General features: G+C 40.9%; 1 protein-coding gene across 5 annotated transcripts in view; it reads right to left on the reverse strand.

Annotated features, from left to right (window-relative positions):
- Window positions 1-12,981: 12,981 nt before the first annotated feature.
- OCA2 (OCA2 melanosomal transmembrane protein) overlaps window positions 12,982-18,028 on the reverse strand; it is a 290,480-nt gene continuing 285,433 nt past the window's right edge. For 4 of the 5 annotated variants that reach the window (XM_039499675.1, XM_039499788.1, XM_039499735.1 and 1 more), the window contains exon 23: window positions 12,982-13,597. In XM_039499675.1, the coding sequence (XP_039355609.1) occupies window positions 13,510-13,597 (88 nt within the window). In that variant the 3' untranslated portion in view covers window positions 12,982-13,509. Of the gene's footprint in view, window positions 13,598-14,093; window positions 14,248-18,028 lie in introns of those variants that run through there. The other variant, XM_039499828.1, reaches the window with a different exon arrangement.

Raw genomic sequence — 18,028 nt, forward strand, 5'->3', positions numbered from 1 at the left:
AGATCCAGATCCACGTAGTACTGGATAACTTCTTTACTATCAGCATGAAAAGCAACCCTTTTGAATGTTTGTTTCATTCATTTAAATACCAAATGGATATGGTAGACCAAATTCAGATCGCGTGTAAGCAAGTTACAACTCTATTTGCTATTCATATACCCTGTCCACAAATAGTCACAGCTATAACGATAACATACTTGATTACAACAACAAACAAATTACAAGTAAAGGTAATTAACCACTGAAATAATTTATGGTGGGGAGGGGAAGTGTAGTAAATTCTTCAGCACTTGAAATCTTTAAATCAGGAATGGATCTTTCTAAAAGCTATGCTCTAGTTCAGCCACGAATTACTAGAAAGTGTTAGGTGAAACTTCCTGGAGGTCAGACAGTGGTTCCTCCTAGATTCATCATCTATTAATCCAACTGTTAGTAGCCAAACAGGTTTCTTTGGCATTCTGCTATTAGAGAAGTTGGCCAAAATGAAATGTAACCAGCAGCATTACATTCATGTACACTAGGCATAAAATTGGTTACCAATACACAGTAGATTTGTCAGCCAGGCCTTCTCTTGGTATAAAGGATTGGCTATGCCTTCTTTGTTTTGAGTCAGAAAGGAGTGCAATCATTACCAGCTACAGTAAATTGCCTCTCAGCAGACCTTTATGTATCAGTTTTCTCAGTTTTCACAGGCCTCCACAGAAATCATTTATTTAATATCAAATGGTTACAATTGACCAAATTCAGTTCTCACGTAAACAAGGTGCAACTCTATTTGATTTTAACATTGAGAGGGAGGGAAATCAAGTAAGGAAGGATACAGCAATGGAGAAAGGAAGAGCAGTGCATAGGAGAATGGACATTAAGAGGAAAGATAGTGTCTATACAAATGAAGCTAACAGTCAGGCAGGTGATACTGGCAGTAGAATGACTGTACCCAATTAGGCAAGGAATTTGGGCAAAGCCCAGCAGCAGTAGTTAAGATATTTGTACATCACTGCAAGGATGGGTAACAAAAAGGAACTAGACCTATTAGTGCAGGAAGTGAAACCAGATATTAGAAGGATAACAGACACATGGTAGAATTGTAGTCATGACTGGATAAAGGCATTGAAGGGTAAGTGGTGTTCAGGAAAAACAGAAATAAAGGCAAAGGTGGTGGAGTAGTATTGTATATTAATTATGGTAACCATATTTCCCAAAGAGAAAAGGGGACACCCCCAGGCGCTCACCTGTCCCCCCACCCACCCACATACAAGGCTGTTGCCCATCGCTAGAATCCTTCCGGCCCCCGCACATGCTGAAACGCTGCCTCCCCCACAGCCCTGCCACCCCCCTGCTGGATGCTGGCATCTCTACTTACCTCCCCACACATTCCTCCACACTGCACCACATTTTTTTTTTACAACAGTGGGCATTTGTCCTGCTTGCTCTTGCCAACTGATCAAGTAAACGAGCAAATGGGACAAGTGCCTCCTTTTGAAAAAAAGGTTGGGATGGCTGGGACAGGGCTTAAAAAAGGGACTGTCCCAGCCAAAATGAGACATATGGTCACCCTAATATTAATGATGAGGTAGACTATAAAGAAATTAGAAGTGATGGAATGGATACGACAGAGTCTGTTTGGGCCAAAATCACTTTGGGGAAGAAAGCTACTAGAGGTTCCCCAGGCTAGTGCTTTGGGTGTGCTACAGACACCCTGGATCTGATTTGGATATCAAGAGATATCTCTTTAATGTTTAAACTAAATAAATACTACTGGGAATTGCATGATTATGGGAGACTTTTTCTTCCCAGATATAGATTGTAGGACAAGTGCCTCTAATAATAGTAGGACCCAGATTTTCCTGGATGTGATATCTGACAGATTTAGTCACCAGATAGTCACTGGACCAACAAGAGGGGATGCCATTTTAGTTTTGGTATTGATGAGTAGTGAGGACCTCATAGAAGAGCTGATTGTAGAGAATAACCTGGTTTGAGTGATCATGAATTAATTCAGTATAAACTTAAAGGAAGGATAAACAAAAATAAATCTGCAACTAGCATCCTTGATTTCAAAAGGGCTATGTAGCATGGCGGGCACTCACTGCCATGGCACCTTCTGCTGGTCAGTCTGGGAATTAGCTCAGTCCAGCCTCATAGCGCCTCCTGCTGGCCAGTATCTCCCTACTGGTACCTGCTGCCTCATCAGTCTCTACCACTGTACTTCAGGCACTTCAGGTCCTGTGTCCCTCCCGAACCCCAGTGCCCCTTATCTTGGGGTCTGCCCCACAGCAGCAGTCCCACACTCTGGGTCTCCCCTCCTAGGGGAACCCCCTCCCCGTAAGCCCACCTTGCCTTAGTGGCTACTGCCAATCATCATCTAGCCCCCTTTCCCTGGGGCAAACTGTAATGGCCACTCATCATTGGCAAGGTGGTTGGACCTGCTGCCTTTCTAGCTCCAGTTGTCTCCCTGCTGCCCCCAAACCTCCTTAGGCCTTCCTGCCAGGCCTCAGCCTATCCCTTCCCCAGCAGTACTCTGTCGAAGGTACTCTGTCTCTCCCAGGCAGCTAAGTCCTTCTCACTCCAGCCCTGGAGGGAGACTCTCACTGCTCCTGACTCACAGTCCCCTTATCAGGGCCAGCTGTGCCCTGATTGAGCTGGCCACAGGTGTGGCCAGCTACCCAGCCAGCCTCCCTCAGCTGCTCTCACTCCTTTTATCCCAGGAGCGGAATAACCGCCCCGCTACAGGCTAACTTTAAAAAATTAAGGGAATTAGTTAGGGAAGTGAACTGGACTGAAGAACTCAGGGATCTGAATGTGGAGGAAGCTAGAAATTACTTTAAGTCAAAGTTGCAGAAACTATCTGAAGCCTGCATCCCCAGCAAGGGGATAAATGTGTAGGAATGGGTTGCAGACTAAGCTGGATGAGCAAGCATCTCAAACAGGTGATTAAGAGAAAGCAGAAAGTCTACAAGGAATGGAAAATGGGATGGATCAGCAAGGAACACTACCTCTTGAGGTCAGGAATTGTAGGGATAAAGTGAGAACTGCCAAAAGCCAAGCAGAGTTGCACCTTGCAAAGGGAATTAAAATCAATAGAAAAAGGTTCTATAGCCATATAATTAAAAGAAAACAAGGAAAGAAGAAGTGGGACCTCTAAGCACTAGGGATGGAGTGGAAATTAAAGATTATCTAGGCATGGCCCAACACCTAAATAAATACTTTGCTTCAGTTTTTAATAAGATTAGTGAAGATCTTAGAGGTAGTGGCAGAGTGACTATGGGAATGAGGATATGGAGGCAGAGGTGGAAGTCAAACTCAAACAACTTAATGGGACTAAATTGGAAGGGCTGGGTTAATCTCCATACAAGAATATTAAAGGAACTGGCACATGGAATTGCAAGGATTTTTAATGAAGCTGTAAACTTGGGGGTTGTACCCTGTGACTGGAGAACTGTTAATATAGTTCCTATTTTTTTGAAAGGGAAAAAAGGTGTTAGTGGGAAGAAATGTGTGAGTTCCTTTATGTTTTATCACTTTGATGCCTGTATCATTCCACAATCAAATGGAATGCAAGTTGGCATCAGTTTTACTAGGAATAATAAGACAAAACTATAATGTGAATACATAAAAAAAAAGGATGTTGACAACTCTAGCTGGAAGGGGGGAAGGAGAAAGCCAACATAATGCTGAGCATCCTGTTAAACAGTGTTGAACCTGCAAACTGAAAACATGTTTGTATCACCTGCATCACCCCGTGTTATCATTCTTCTCCAAGAACAGAGGCTCTACAGTTCACCAAACCTCTGCATATCGCATGTACTGCAATTCAGAGGCAACCACTGTAGATGTTACAGCCTCTAGGCCTGGTGTACGCTAGCCCTGGTGGGTCCCAATAACCATTCAGACACCTGGCTAAGGGAAAGAGTGTTTTATCAGGCCTGTTAGGAAATGGGGGAGGGATAGCTCAGTGGTTTGAGCATTAGCCTGCTAAACCTAGGGCTGTGAGTTCAATCCTTAAAGGGGCCACTTAGGGATCTGGGGCAAAAATCAGTACTTGCTCCTGCTAGTGAAGGCAGGGGGCTGGACCCAATGACCTTTCAAGGTCTCTTCCAGCTCTAAGAGATAGGTATATCTCCAATTATTATTTATTTTATTATAAGATACCATCAGAGGTGAAAGTAAGCTGGTACAGTCCAGTACAGCGTAGCGGCAAGAGCCAGTATGCCGTGTCGGACCGCATCGGCTTCTGTGGCGGGGATTTAAAGGGCTCTGCAGAGAGTCCCGAGCCCTTTAAATCCCAGCCCGCAGCTTCAGCGGCCGGGTTGGGGCCGGCATTTAAGGCGCTCCTCCGAGCTTCCCGCCACAGCAGGGAGCCCAGAGGAGCCCTTTAAATCCCGCCCGCAGCTTTGGCAGCCGGGCTGGGGCCGGCATTGAAAGGTCCCAGAGCTCCACAGTGGCTGGAGCCTCGGGCCCTTTAGTTCACCCCGGGGGCTACCAGCCACCTCTGCAGCTGGGAGCCCCTTAGGTGATTTAAAGGCCCTGGGGCTCCCAGCCACAGCTGGTGCCCCAGGGCCTTTAAATCTTGAGGCCACACCTCTTCCAGATGAGGCACCCCCCCCCCGACTCCGGCTGTACCGGGAAGTCACTTTCACCCCTGGATACCATATGTACAAAGGCTAAACCTTTACAGTTGAAAGTAATAGTTCTTAGGTTGCCAGGATTGTTCTGAAGGCTCCAGGAATTAAAGATTATGTCATTTGATAAAACCTCCAGGAATATGTCCAACCAAAACTGGCAACGCTCTGTTCTTGTTTGGGCCCCTAGGGCAGTGCAGTCAAGAGTCATGGCTCTTCAGGCCTAGTTCCTGGCCTCTCCTCTCCAGTCCAGTCTCTATTCAAGCAAATAGGAGCTTACAGTTTTCCAAGCCAGGCTCAGGTAGGGTCTCTCATTGGGGCCGCTCTGCATTGGCTTCCTGACCATCTGCTGCTGCTCCCCCAGAAGTCTCACCCAGCCCTGCACCCAGCTGTGATGTCCGGCAGTCAGATTCTGTTCTACATGCCGCTCTGTAGACAGTTCCTGGGTCTTCTCTCCAGCTCCCTATTCATTATGTAGCTCCTGCTTCACCTTCCCTGCAGCTTCTCCTTGCCATGTGGCCACAGATCCCAAATAAAACCCAGCCACTTCCCGGCTCAGGACCTTTCCCCTTAAGTCAGGAGGAAGGGGGAGTGGGCTGATGGGAATTGTAATCCCTGACTTTTCAGATGTGTCCTGTAGACTGTTTAAGAACAGGCTACATTCACTGCTGCTCATCTGCTGCAAACGTAAGTTGTTTTCCTCTTAAACACACTGAAGAGTCAAATGTGTTTAAGTTACACAAGACTTTTGCTTAGTGTTAGCGGGAAGAAATGTGTGAGTTCCTTTATGTTTTATCATGGTGATGCCTGTATCATTCCACAATCAAATGGAATGCAAGTTGGCATCAATTTTACTAGGAATAATAAGCCAAAACTGTAATGTGAATACATAAAAAAGGATGTTGACAACTTGTTTACAAAATCCAACACTTTAGTGCAGATTTTGTTTTAGCAGAAAACCTATTAACATAATAAGAGCACTGTCTGTTTCAAAAAACCTGTTATCCTCAGCTGCACTCTTTTGCTTTGAGACAGTCAGACTTTCTCAGACAGTTAAAAGCTCTACCTACAACACAATTCCCATCTTCCCTATTTTTAGGGAAAGGGAGACTTAAAGGGCTTGTCTACATGGGGACATTCAGGAAAGTGAATCAGAATGAACTGAAAATGTGAATTTAAAGTGGCTTAGTTAAACTGCATTAAACCCCTGTGTGGAGACTCTCATTCAGCATTAAAGTTACCTCAATTTGATTTTAGCTTAATTAATTGCCATACGCTTACTATAAACACTTATTACATGCAAAAATATTAAAAGAGCATTAAGGTTGCAAAGTGAAACAGGTAGAAGTTAGGAAATGCCACCATTAAGGTTGCTCCTGTCCCCTCTGTATTCCAGTCAGGGTGTTCCTCCCCCAAGCTGCCTGGTCAGTAGCAAGGGCAGCACTGAAGCACAAGAGAGTCTGCCTGTTCTCAGTTCCAGGGCCACAGCACCTAGGACCAGAGATTGAAGGGAAATTTCTGTTCATTCCATGCAGCCCTAGGATAGAGCATGCTCAAGACAGGCAGAATCGTATGAGAATTTAGCTGTCAAATTCTAAGCAGCCTCTACTGAGCAGGTGTGAACTGAGATTTTTTCAAAGTGTTTTAACATGGCCAAATTTGTGCAGTTTTTCATGGGCCAGAAAAAAAAAACATATCCCTGACACCATAGTGACTTCCTGCCAGTTTTCAAGTCCTTGCTTCAAAGCCCAGGGGGCACTAGATCTTCTCAATAAAAAGGTAGCATGTTTGTTTGTTTTTTAAATATGGGCTTAAAAATGTATTTCCTCCTAATCTTGTTCTCAGAAACAGCTGAACCATTTTTGCTGAAACTTTTGTCAAAAATTTAGCATGAGGAAAACACTCAGCAGTGAATTTTTTAACCCAAATTGTTAAAGTTTGGAAAAGTTGTAAGCAACTGGCTCTGGACCCAGGAGTCGTGTAATAGGAAATATAAGGAAACTTAGCTATAGAATTATAGAATATCAAGGTTGGAAGGGACCTCAGGAGGTCATCTAGTCCAACCCCCTGCTCAAAGCAGGACCAATCCCCAACTAAATCGTCCCAGCCAGGGCTTTGTCAAGCCTGACCTTAAAAACCTCTAGGTGGTGCTGCCTATACTGCCAAGTATGTAGTAATATTCATTACTTTCAAACAGTAATTGTCAGGATTTTAATGGCAACTACTATCAATTATGTATGTGAACGCAGTACAGGATTTATTGTGGTTTATCAGAGGTGTTTCATCATCTGGATCTAGCTACTTTTCCATTCCTTTCTTACCTCAAGTTTTAGGGTCAGAAACCACAGAGTTTTGTAATCTTAGAGGAGTATTTTTTTTCTCACTCTCACAAGGAATACCATTCAGGTCTGTCATTTTTACCACTTATGTTACAGTGCTTAGACATGTACTGACCAGACTCAATGAAAGTGCATGAACCTTCAAGGCAAACTTGAAATGCATTGCCTCATTCCCAACACCCATCTACCAATAAATTTCTTGTTCCAGAGAAAATAACCAGCAGCCCAAAGCTTTAAATACTTCCACCTCACAGGAAGAAATCAAATAACTTGTTCTTCTTATATAAAACAAAGAAAGAAAAATTGCAGTTTGCGGATCTCCCACTCTCAGACTTGTTGAGAGGCTAAAAATTCAACTTTGGTGGCTGTAGCTGTTAGCTCTCTGAGCTCAACAGTAAATGCAAGAGGGACGGTGAGGAGGAAAACAAAACAAACAAACAAAAGCACCCTGAGCCTTAAGCATTCCAGAGTCAATTCCGGAAAAACTTTCGCTTTCAATTTACCCTCACAAGCCAAAGCAGTCTCCGACTTGCTGAGGGTTTAAACCTTCAACTCCATGGATATAGCATTTTGCTCTCCCAATACACTATTAAATATGTGAGATGGTAGCTGGCTAGCTAGATCAACTATTAACTGAACACATACCTCTGGCACTGGCAAATTTAGGAATAAAATATTTCCTTTATTTCCATTTATTGATTTATTAGTGTTTTGAATGGTTGCTGGATTAACAGCCCTGAAGTCTGGATTTAGTCACAAAGGAGGTAGAACATAAGCAGCAGCATTTCAACCTTCTCCACACTTCCACAGTAATGTCTCTCTACCTTGACAGGGAAGCACCACACAGAGGGCCTGATCCAATTCCCAGGGAAGTTAATGGGAACATTTCCATTGACTTGGGAGATGGATTGAATGAGGAGGGTGAAGACACCCAGACATGCCCACTAACATTTCCCTTGCCTCCCTACAGAACTGCACAGTCCCCTTCACGCTTTTTTTTCCCCCACCTACCTAGGTCCAGGTCTGAACACTCCTAATCAACAAACATCAATCCATTTTCTTGAAGAATTAGTAGCAGGTCTACTGCTCCAGCCATGATGCCTAGACAGCTCTTTGGTCATTTTTCTCAAGCTATCCATTAGCCATGTATTATGTGACACATGTTCACTGGGCAAGACCACCAAACTCATTTCACAGAAGATATAGAACAGACATCAAATAGAAATGATTTACAGTAAATACTTACCTTAGTTAGGGTTGAGCAGTGTCCTTGAGGTGAAAGGCTCAATAGCCTATTACTAATTCCTTGAACCAACGATCCCCCTGCTTCTCTGTATTCTTTTTCTAATTTCAGGCTTCAGCGTTAATGCCAGATGACATGTAGAAAGGGCAAGATGTTCATATAAATAAGGTTATGGGCTTGCATGAATTGCGCAGAAAGCGTGGCTCCTTTTTCATACGATCTATGTTTTAATAGGCTGTCACATGTCTGTAATGGAGAAACTATAGTGGAAAAAAATTGGATTTGAAGGAGGTTGGGTGGAATATAGAATCAGGGAATTTGTGAGCAATGTGGCCCTTGCACACCCTATCTAATCATCTGAAGGAAGGCAGAGAATTAATTTTGCTAGAAGGCAGAGGCGCAAGGTGCAGGGCTGGGAAGCTAATGGGTGAATTTTGCTAATGAGGCTGTGGTGAGGCAGAGGATTGAGTTGCTAGAGGGGAGACAGAGAACTGATTTGTGGCCAGAAGGGAGTTTGAAGTAACTGCAGTCACAGGATGGACTGATAGAGCTGCTAAGGCGAGCAGAGGAGAGACTGGATGAATCAACAAGGGCGCTTCCACATTTTCGCCACACTTGGGTCTTTAAAATAATAGATGGTGTTTGCAGCTAATCCTAATTCTATGTTATTTATAAAAATAGTACTTAGTAGCTATATAGCATATGTAGATTTCTAAGTGTTTACAAAAGTAGATGTCATTACCCCAATATATAGATTGAAATTGAATCAGGCACAGCAGGGACCCGAAACTGGGTCTTTCACATCCCACGAGTGCTCTAACTACCATGGTATGGGCTACTCTGCAGTGGGTCTCTGTCTCCATGAAAAAAATGGAAAGGTCTCAGTTTTGTTTCAAGGTGAAATGAAAAATTCCAAAACCTCGAAATTTTACACAAACTCAGTATTTTTCCAAAGAAAACCCACTTTTTGTCAGAGAATTCCCTACCAACTCGAGAAATAACCAACCCAACGAGGAAAGTTTCTTCCTATGCCCATGAGTTAGAATTTGACTTACGCCCTGAAGCATGAGGTATTATATCTCTTTCAAAATCCTTCGAGGTTTACTAATCCTTATAACAACAACTCTGGATGCTCACATATAAATGACAATTATTTCTGTTTAATTTTGCCTTAGTGATATCCTATTGCAGTGAATTCCAAAGACAAATTGTGCATGATGTGAAAAATATTTCCTTTAATCGGTTTGAAATTCGCTGCCTAATATTTTCATTGACTGTCCCCTTGTATTGTATTTTGAGAAAGGCTCAATAAACATGCCAACTCTACCTGTTCTATCCCCATCATTATTTTGTATTGTCCCCTTTCTTTAATTGTTCCCCTTATCCGGTGGCAGTCCAATGCACCCAGGGTCTTCCTAATTTTGATATACTTGATATATTTGATATAGTTATTTGTTTTTAGATCTTTGACTACTTGGTCTTCAAAATCCATCTTAACCTTCCTTCTTACACAATACTTGCCATAGTTTATATTCCTTTCTATTGGCTTCCCTTCTGTTGGATTTCCATTTTCTGAAGTTAGTATCACAAATATCATACTGTAGTACATTTCATTCTCATAGTGGTTGTGAATCAAGGGTGAAATCCTTGCTTTATTGAAAATGGGGGCAAAATTCCCCATTGGGGCTAGGATTTCATATGAGATGCTTACAATCAAGAGTTAAATGCATTTCTGCTTTTAAATGTTAAAATTGCCAACAATGAGCAGAAAGGAAAAGAAAGTCCTGATTTATTGTTACATTTCAATTACATACAAAGCTATTCAATTGGGTAAAAAATGAACAACAAATTCACAAAAGATAATCTTCCTTTAAATTTGCATAATATTATCCTTGATGTTTACAATTCTAGAGGAATTTACAGGTCAAGAGGATATTTCTGTTGAAGCCTCCCATGCTTTAATATGTTCTGTCTGGCATAAAAAGTCAAAGTAAATTATACAGTACTTGTCCTTACAGGAAGAACATTGGAATCTTCTCTGAAACAACTATGATAGAATTTAAACATTATTTTGGTTGAATTGAAGTGATGCATTCAGAGACACTTGGTTACCATGGTGATCAATGTATTAAAATATTATTTGATTAATAATAATGAATCAGATCAGTAGGCAGATCTTCTGGACTAACAATAAGATATCTTTTCTTTTGGGGCTAGTTATTTCTGAATTCTCTTGCAATGTAGGATCTAAAAGTTTTCTGTGTTCCACATTGATTTCAATAGAGTAATGTAGCAGTGACTCTATCTATGGTACTAATATAATCCTCATTGCTATCTGAGCCGCTCACAATCTGTGACGTAGGCAAGTGCTATCATCTCCATTTTACAGATGGGGAACTGAGACACAGAGAGGCTAAGTGACTTCCCCAAAGCCAGGAATTTAATCCATGTCTCTTAAATATTAAGATAGAACATACTTCCTGTCAGACCAAAGGGGTGGAAATTGTACATACAAGGCCTGTTTTTTACATTACACCATTCTGGTAAAAGGTCCTCAAACTAGGCATAAATTTACATTCACTCTAAAACCCATTTCCTTGCCAGAGTGATGTAAAGGGGCCTTCGTGAAAATGAGAATCAGGCTCACAGATACCAGCCCTAAGCATACAATAGATGATCTAATTATATAATGTATTACTAAACTTCTCTGTTTTTCAAACTTTTAAATTTGTTTTCATTGTAAATAGTATTCCAACCACTCCTGTGCACTAGTTATGTTGAGCATGTAGCCATTCTGCTGTGCAGATTACTCTGATAATTATGAAGGAAGTCAATGAAAATTCCTGCATTATCTTGAAATGCTCTGAAGAACGTGTGTAATTCTCATTTAAGCACATTGTCTGCTGAAGTGAAAAACAAGAGTAATATGGCATAAAAACATGTTGATGTATCACCATTCTTCCTTTGGTTGCTGAGCACTCGATTACAATCACATAAAACCCTGTGCAAACAAACAACATTATTTTATTTTCCTCATTTGTTTTGTCCTCTGCGCTCTCAGTAAGCCTGGTCTCACAATACAAATGAAGCAGCAAGGATACTCCAGGAAATAAATCAGTTTTATTTCAAGGAAATTATCAGAAAAATATTACAGCATAGCAAACTTCTTCTAGAAATAGACTGAATTTATTCCAAAACTTTTGGTTGCCTCAGAATATGGGATAACTGTTTAAACATAATATTTTATTCCCTATGTACTATACACCCACCACTGGCAGATCGAGTAGTTTAGGACAAAGAAAATCTCAAAACAGTCCTGCTGGCAGAGCTTCCTAAATAGAAACCAAAGAGACCCCCCACCCACACCAGTGTTTTGGATGAGTCGATGTGATGGGTAGGTGGTAATGTGACCCAATGCCCACCCTCAGCCCCATCCCTTTCCAGGAAGTTGCAAATGGGGCCATGTATTTTCATGTGTGGTAGTGCAACCACATTATTGGCTTGACTACTTTCGGTGTTGCAGGAACTCAGACAAGGATTTATTTTTCTTACAATTTTGTTGTTGTTTTTTAAAGTTATATAGAAGGCTTGGCCCTCAAAAGGTAAGATTGATTCTTATAGATAAGAAAAAGAAACATTATATACATTGGTGAGTAAAAGGCAATATGTAAGAACAAAGGCATTTATGGGGGTTTGAATCAGCTTTCTCACTTGTTTTATTCAGCATGTAAAGGGCAACCCCTTGACCTCACTATCATAAGCATGACATGAGAAATGTGGAGGGCAATTGAAATTACCATGATTTTTTAAAACTATGGATTAACTCAAATTAGCACACACATTTCTTGAATGGTAACAGAATTTTATTCATTACGGAGTAAAGCACTCCTCCAAAGAAAAACTTTGCAGTTTTCCTATGGATTTGAATGGGACTTAGGCCCAGCTCAGTCCCATAAGTATGTGTTTCAGCCTGGGTTTATTTGTTCTGTTTGTTTATAAAGCAACATATTGAAAAGGGGGTCTGGGGTTTGCGCTCATTATTGGGATGAAGCAACATGGAGGAGGGATAATCATTCTTTGAAGGAACATTGTAGCTAATTTGAATTATGCTTATTAAATTATATTTTGAATTCAAAGGCATTTAGTCAAGGAATACAACCTGCAAATGATCAGCTACTCCAGCTACTTAGGTGGGTCAAGCTATATGATTTATTATTAATATTAAATCCTCCAAGGGAAAGATACTATTACCGGTTTCCTTTCTCACTTACCAGATCACTTTTCTAGAAACAGGGGCAAGTGACAGCATTTGTTCTTCTGCGTTCGTTCACTGAAATTCATTCCTATTCACATGAGTTTCACTCTTCGGCATGTCAGTTCTAGCGTTACACAGGATGAGACAGACCTTTGGGTAATTTTGACCAATCCCAGGAAAGGCTTAGAAAATGAGGATTGAAATCGCTTTCACAATAAATAATGTGACCTGGTCCAATAGCCAAATAGAAGAATCAATATATATGATTTAACACAGTATTATCAAAGAAAACAAAAGCACAGACAAAGTATGATTTCATTTTACAAGTAGATTCTGAACCTATTAAAAGATTTAGGGTAATCCACTAATGAACTGAATTAATAATTGAAAGAAAAATGTTCATTGCTCTGCCACGTTCTATGGCCAACAAGATTAGAAAGAACAAGAAATTTTAAAATGAAAAAACATTATGGCGTATGACTTATTAGTCATTTTCAAAAGAATAATTTCTTACATATCAAATTCTTGTTGGGATGTTTTTATTTTTGAACAAAGACAACAGTACATCCCTTATAGTGTACAGATTGTCTGCTTATATGTCTATTGTTACAGCTTGTACAGACTGAATGTTAGTTACTTTAATACAAATAGCTAAATATATTGACAAAGACAAATGAACCCCTAGGAAGAAACTACTGAACATCTTCCATTGTGAATGAAGTTTTTCCATCTGTGACTGTACTCGGATTGTGACAAGACAAAGTTTCAGGACACAAGATATTCCCTTGTGATGGTATCTCTTTATGTGCTTATTAATATTGACCATGACACAAAATTTGAATCCTTTAAACTTCAGTACTCAGCTCTGCAAATTGTTCACAGAGCATAAGGTTATGAATGACAAAAACTAAGACTGCCAATCATTTTAATCAATATGTCGCTTTTTAAAGTGGGGTTTTTTCTTCTTCTTTTCAATGGTGTCTTCTTAGTGCTCTGATGTATAGATTGAACGAGACAGAAAGCTTCTTTTGGTCTTGAAAGTATAAATTATTAAGAGTTCCAACCCAGTACGACATGAGCAACAAGGAGATAACACATCCCAATAGTACAGGACACAATCATCATGGGGAAACCCAACCTGAAACAACAAAAAAATAAGGAAAGATCAATAAGAATGCAACACTTTGTTTGCCAAGCAATAACATGGCAGTCAGCTAAGACTTTTGCTTTCAAAAAGTCTATCGTACAAGTTCTTAGCTTTTAATACCTTTACAACATTTCAAAAAAATGAAAGAACATTAAGGTACTGCAGGCTTAAAACAGTGATCTCTGGTGGGCTAAAGTTCAAGTTGAGACTTTCTACTACCAGATATGACATTTAGAAAAGTGTGGGTCAGACCCTCACACGGTGTAAATCAGCAAAGCTCCATTGACTGCAAAGGATTTCCACCAGTTTATGCCAACAGAGAATCTAGAACTGAATGTCTTGGTCATGTGCCAGTCAATACGCATGAATTATATCAGTTCTCACAAGTTAAGCAAGCAGTAGGATAGCTCGTTCACTACTTATGTCTTCATACTGTGTGTACACTCTAACCTTAATAAGGTTCTTTATAACTCTGGTTTATGGCTGATATTCCTTTAGCTGGCTTCCAATGGCATTTAAGTAATAAACCTCATCATGCTGGTACTGTATTTATCCTCATAATGCTGAACGGTCAGTTGAAAAGTATTGTAGTCCTACAAGAGGCACCAACTTCTGTGAGTGTCTGAGGAAATCTCTTTGGCCTGTGTGGAAAGTGTTAAAAGCTTTGTTTTCATGTCAAAACACTTCTTTCAGCAGGAGTAAATCCCACAGTGTGATTTTTCAGAATAAACTTAAGCTTTTAAAGCTTCTATTGACAGAAAATTCAAAATGACAGAAACTGAAGATTGGGCAGGACTTTGTGAACTACCATTGTTAAAAATAAATTGCTTCATCTCCCCTCATTGATATGTCCCCACCAGCCTGCTTCACCACTCTGGACCCAATGTCCCAGTGAGCCTTTCATCCACATTGACCACTCCACAGAAACTGAGACAACCCAAGAAAAAAAGAAGCTACCCACAAAACTAAGTGTATGTAAAAGTAAAGACTTTCATGGCAGGCACATTATCCCACATCTGCCTACTGTGGGATTTCTGGCACGTTCCCTGAAGCACATGGTGTTGATCCTGTCAGAGACAGAATGTTAGACAATAGAGCAGGGGTAGCCAATCTATGGCACGCGTGCCGAAGGCGGCATGGGAGCTGATTTTAAGTGGCACTCACACTGCCCACTTCCCGGCCACCGGTCCAGGGAGCTCTGCATTTTAATTTAATTTTAAATTAAGTTTCTTAAACATTTAAAAAACCTTATTTACTTTACATACAACAATAGTTTAGTTATATATTATAGACTTATAGAAAAAGGCCTTCTAAAAATGTTAAAATGTATTATTGGCACACGAAACTTTAAATTAGAGTGAATAAATGAAGATTTGGCACACCACTGCTGAAAGTTTGCTGACCCCTGCAACAGAGTCTGATCCATTATGGCAACTCCTACATATGATGCCAGCCACTCTCCCCTCTATGGGAGAAGTTTGGGAGGGCCCATGTCACTAGTAGGCAGCAGGGGCCATGCATCATCAGAGCTCTCAAAACGTTGGTTAGCAACAGCAGAGTTAAGTTTTTGCTTGTTTGGGGCTAGAAAGGGGTGTTTGGAAGAACAGAAGGGGAATGAGGGATTGTTAAACACAGCAACCAGGCTGACAAGAATGCCAAATATTCCCTGAGGAAGGTGTATGGTAACTCTCATTTATGCATGTGAACAAAACGGAGACCGAATCCTAGTGATTTGTGGTAAGATAGGAATTCAATAGCCTGTCACAAAGTTACCCAGAAGGCATGGCTTCCTTTTTATGTCCAAATTTGATTTTGAACACCTATGAATATATCGTAGAATATTTTCTCCCCCAGCTAGACTGGTCTGGTCCTAGTGTTTGAATGGTTACTTATTCTAAAAAGCTACACAATTATCCTTTCACAAAATTACTGTATTATTAAATTCATGGCCTTGCCAAACAGCTTTCTGAGTTTTAGAGCTGCCTTTGAAATTAAAAATAATAATAATTATATGTCACCTAACTGCTTTTCAGACAATATCAACCATTCTTTTTCTTTCTGAGCTCATTTGATCTTCCTAAGATTTGCCACCTCACTGTTAAAAGTGCTCAGATCTGTCAAATGCACTTTAAAAATAAAACGGTGCTGTAAAAAAGTCCTCCTCCAAATGTAAATACATCCAATGGATTTCCATGAACGTCTCATTTCCACACAACAGCTGGTGAAGGTGAGATTGCTAAGGAGTTTATAAGAAAAGAAACTGCAGACTTGCATTAGACCTTGCACTTACTGAACAATAAATTCAGTTCTGCTGGGTAAGCTCCAGTGACTTAGCAAAGCCTAGGTCCTGTCCTTACTAATATAACTTAGTGGGTCTCACAAGTGAATACACAAGAGCTCAGAGATGAAGGGCACTTAATAGCTGGGTGCATAAGGACAAGAAGAGAGGGATTTAAACAAACAATAATTGCTATCCCTTCTGTAAAAAAAAATTGATTCCAGCTTTGTGCAATTCTGTACAGGAAGTACATGAATTATTTAGAACAACATGCAAGGTTCTTAATCATACCTTTGCTTTAACAGTAAGAGTCAAAGGTCCGGTTCCACCACCCATACTCATGTTGCGTAATACCTTACTTCATTGATTTATTTGGGGTATTTGCGGTGGGGCAGATTGTGCAGATGAGAGAAGTGTTAGCGTTCTGAACAAAAACATTATTAATATTATTTATTAGTTGTAGTGCTGGAAAACTCCAGTTAGGATCAGGATCCACAATGCTAAGTGTTGTACTGGCACACAGGAAGACACGGTACCTGCCCCAAACGTTTACAATGTAATTTATAGGTACTTTCATTTAAAAAAAACAAATCTAAGAACATATTTCACAGAACATAAAAACTACCCCATTACTGTTGCTGTGCAGTGTACAGAATGAACATTGGCCTCACGGCAACTGCTGGAATAGAGGGTGAAATCCTTGGCCCCATGGAAATCAATAGCAAAACTCCCTTTGACATCAGTGGGACTAGAATTTCATCCAGTGTATTTAGGAGAAGGAGAATATAAAAACAAGAGAGAATTGAACCACAGTTTGTTAGGGACAGGAATAAAGAGGGGACCAAATCAGAAACTATATTGCAGTCATGGTATGCTCCTCCAAAGCAAAACTAGGGTTGTGCCTGGTAGTGTGCTAATCTGATGCTACTCCAAATCATAACACCGCAGATCAACAGAGCTCAGAAGTCAAAACAACCCTTCCTTACACCAACACCAACACTTCAAATGGGTGTGAGCACTCCAACACTTGGGAGGAGTATGAACGGGTGCAACATCTCTCTCGTTTTTCCTCTAAGTAACTAAAAAGGAAATGTATATTAAATGTAAGGCTAGTTATATAGGGAGTCATTTTCCTGTTATAACAATACACCTAGGGCCTGGTCTACACTGGGGGGGTGGGGTCGAACTAAGGTACGCAACTTCAGCTACGAGAATAGCGTAGCTGAAGTCAAACTACCTTAGTTCGAGTTACTTACCCGTCCTCACAGCGTGGGATCGAAGTCCGCGGTTCCCCCGTCGACTCCGCCACCGCCGTTCGCGGTGGTGGAGTTCCGGAGTCGACGGGAGCGCGTTCGGAGTTCGATATATCGCGTCTAGATGAGACGCGATATATCGAACTCCGAGAATTCGATTGCTACCCGCCGATCCGGCGGGTAGTGAAGATGTACCCCTATAGTTAATCAGCTGATTGTGTACCATGCCACCTAAATGAAACATTTTTTGCAAAAGTCATAGCATAATGCAGCTCTCTCTAAAACGAGACAGAGACATCAGAATCATTCAGAGAAATTGGCCAGGGGGGTTGGCTTATTGTGGGATTTACTGGAAAAGTGATTTACCCTGGAGGAAAGACAGACCCAACAGTCACTGCCTTCTAGATTGTTCTGCGCTCATAGCACCAAGGGATAGTGAATCATTAGGGGATCTGCAGAGACAGCTCTCAAAATGGAAGATGGAGTTCTCTAATCAGTTCTGGAGTTGCAAGATGATAGCAGCAATCCTCCAAGATCAAACCATTGGCAGTGGTGGTTCAAGCTGTTACAGAGCTGGAGCATGGTGGTAGTATATATGAATATTGAGTGCCAAATTCTGCTCTCACTTCTATGTCACCCAACTGACTGCTGTGGGGTTGCACACTGGTTTAAAATGGGGCTTGAATTTGATCCCTAATCTATACCCGAATATCCGTTTAAGAATATAATTTATAGAGCACTCTAGTTCACTTCTTGCAGATTCTTCTCTCTCACTTACTGGCCTCTGCATTATCAACACCTGCACACACGGTAAGGAAATATGTTGCATGCCTGGCAAGTGCCATGTTATACAACAGCAGAAGATACAATATGAGTGCTTGTCATTTCAGG

This window comes from Mauremys reevesii, linkage group 1 (assembly GCF_016161935.1).
Source record: "Mauremys reevesii isolate NIE-2019 linkage group 1, ASM1616193v1, whole genome shotgun sequence".
NCBI classification, from domain to species: domain Eukaryota; kingdom Metazoa; phylum Chordata; order Testudines; family Geoemydidae; genus Mauremys; species Mauremys reevesii.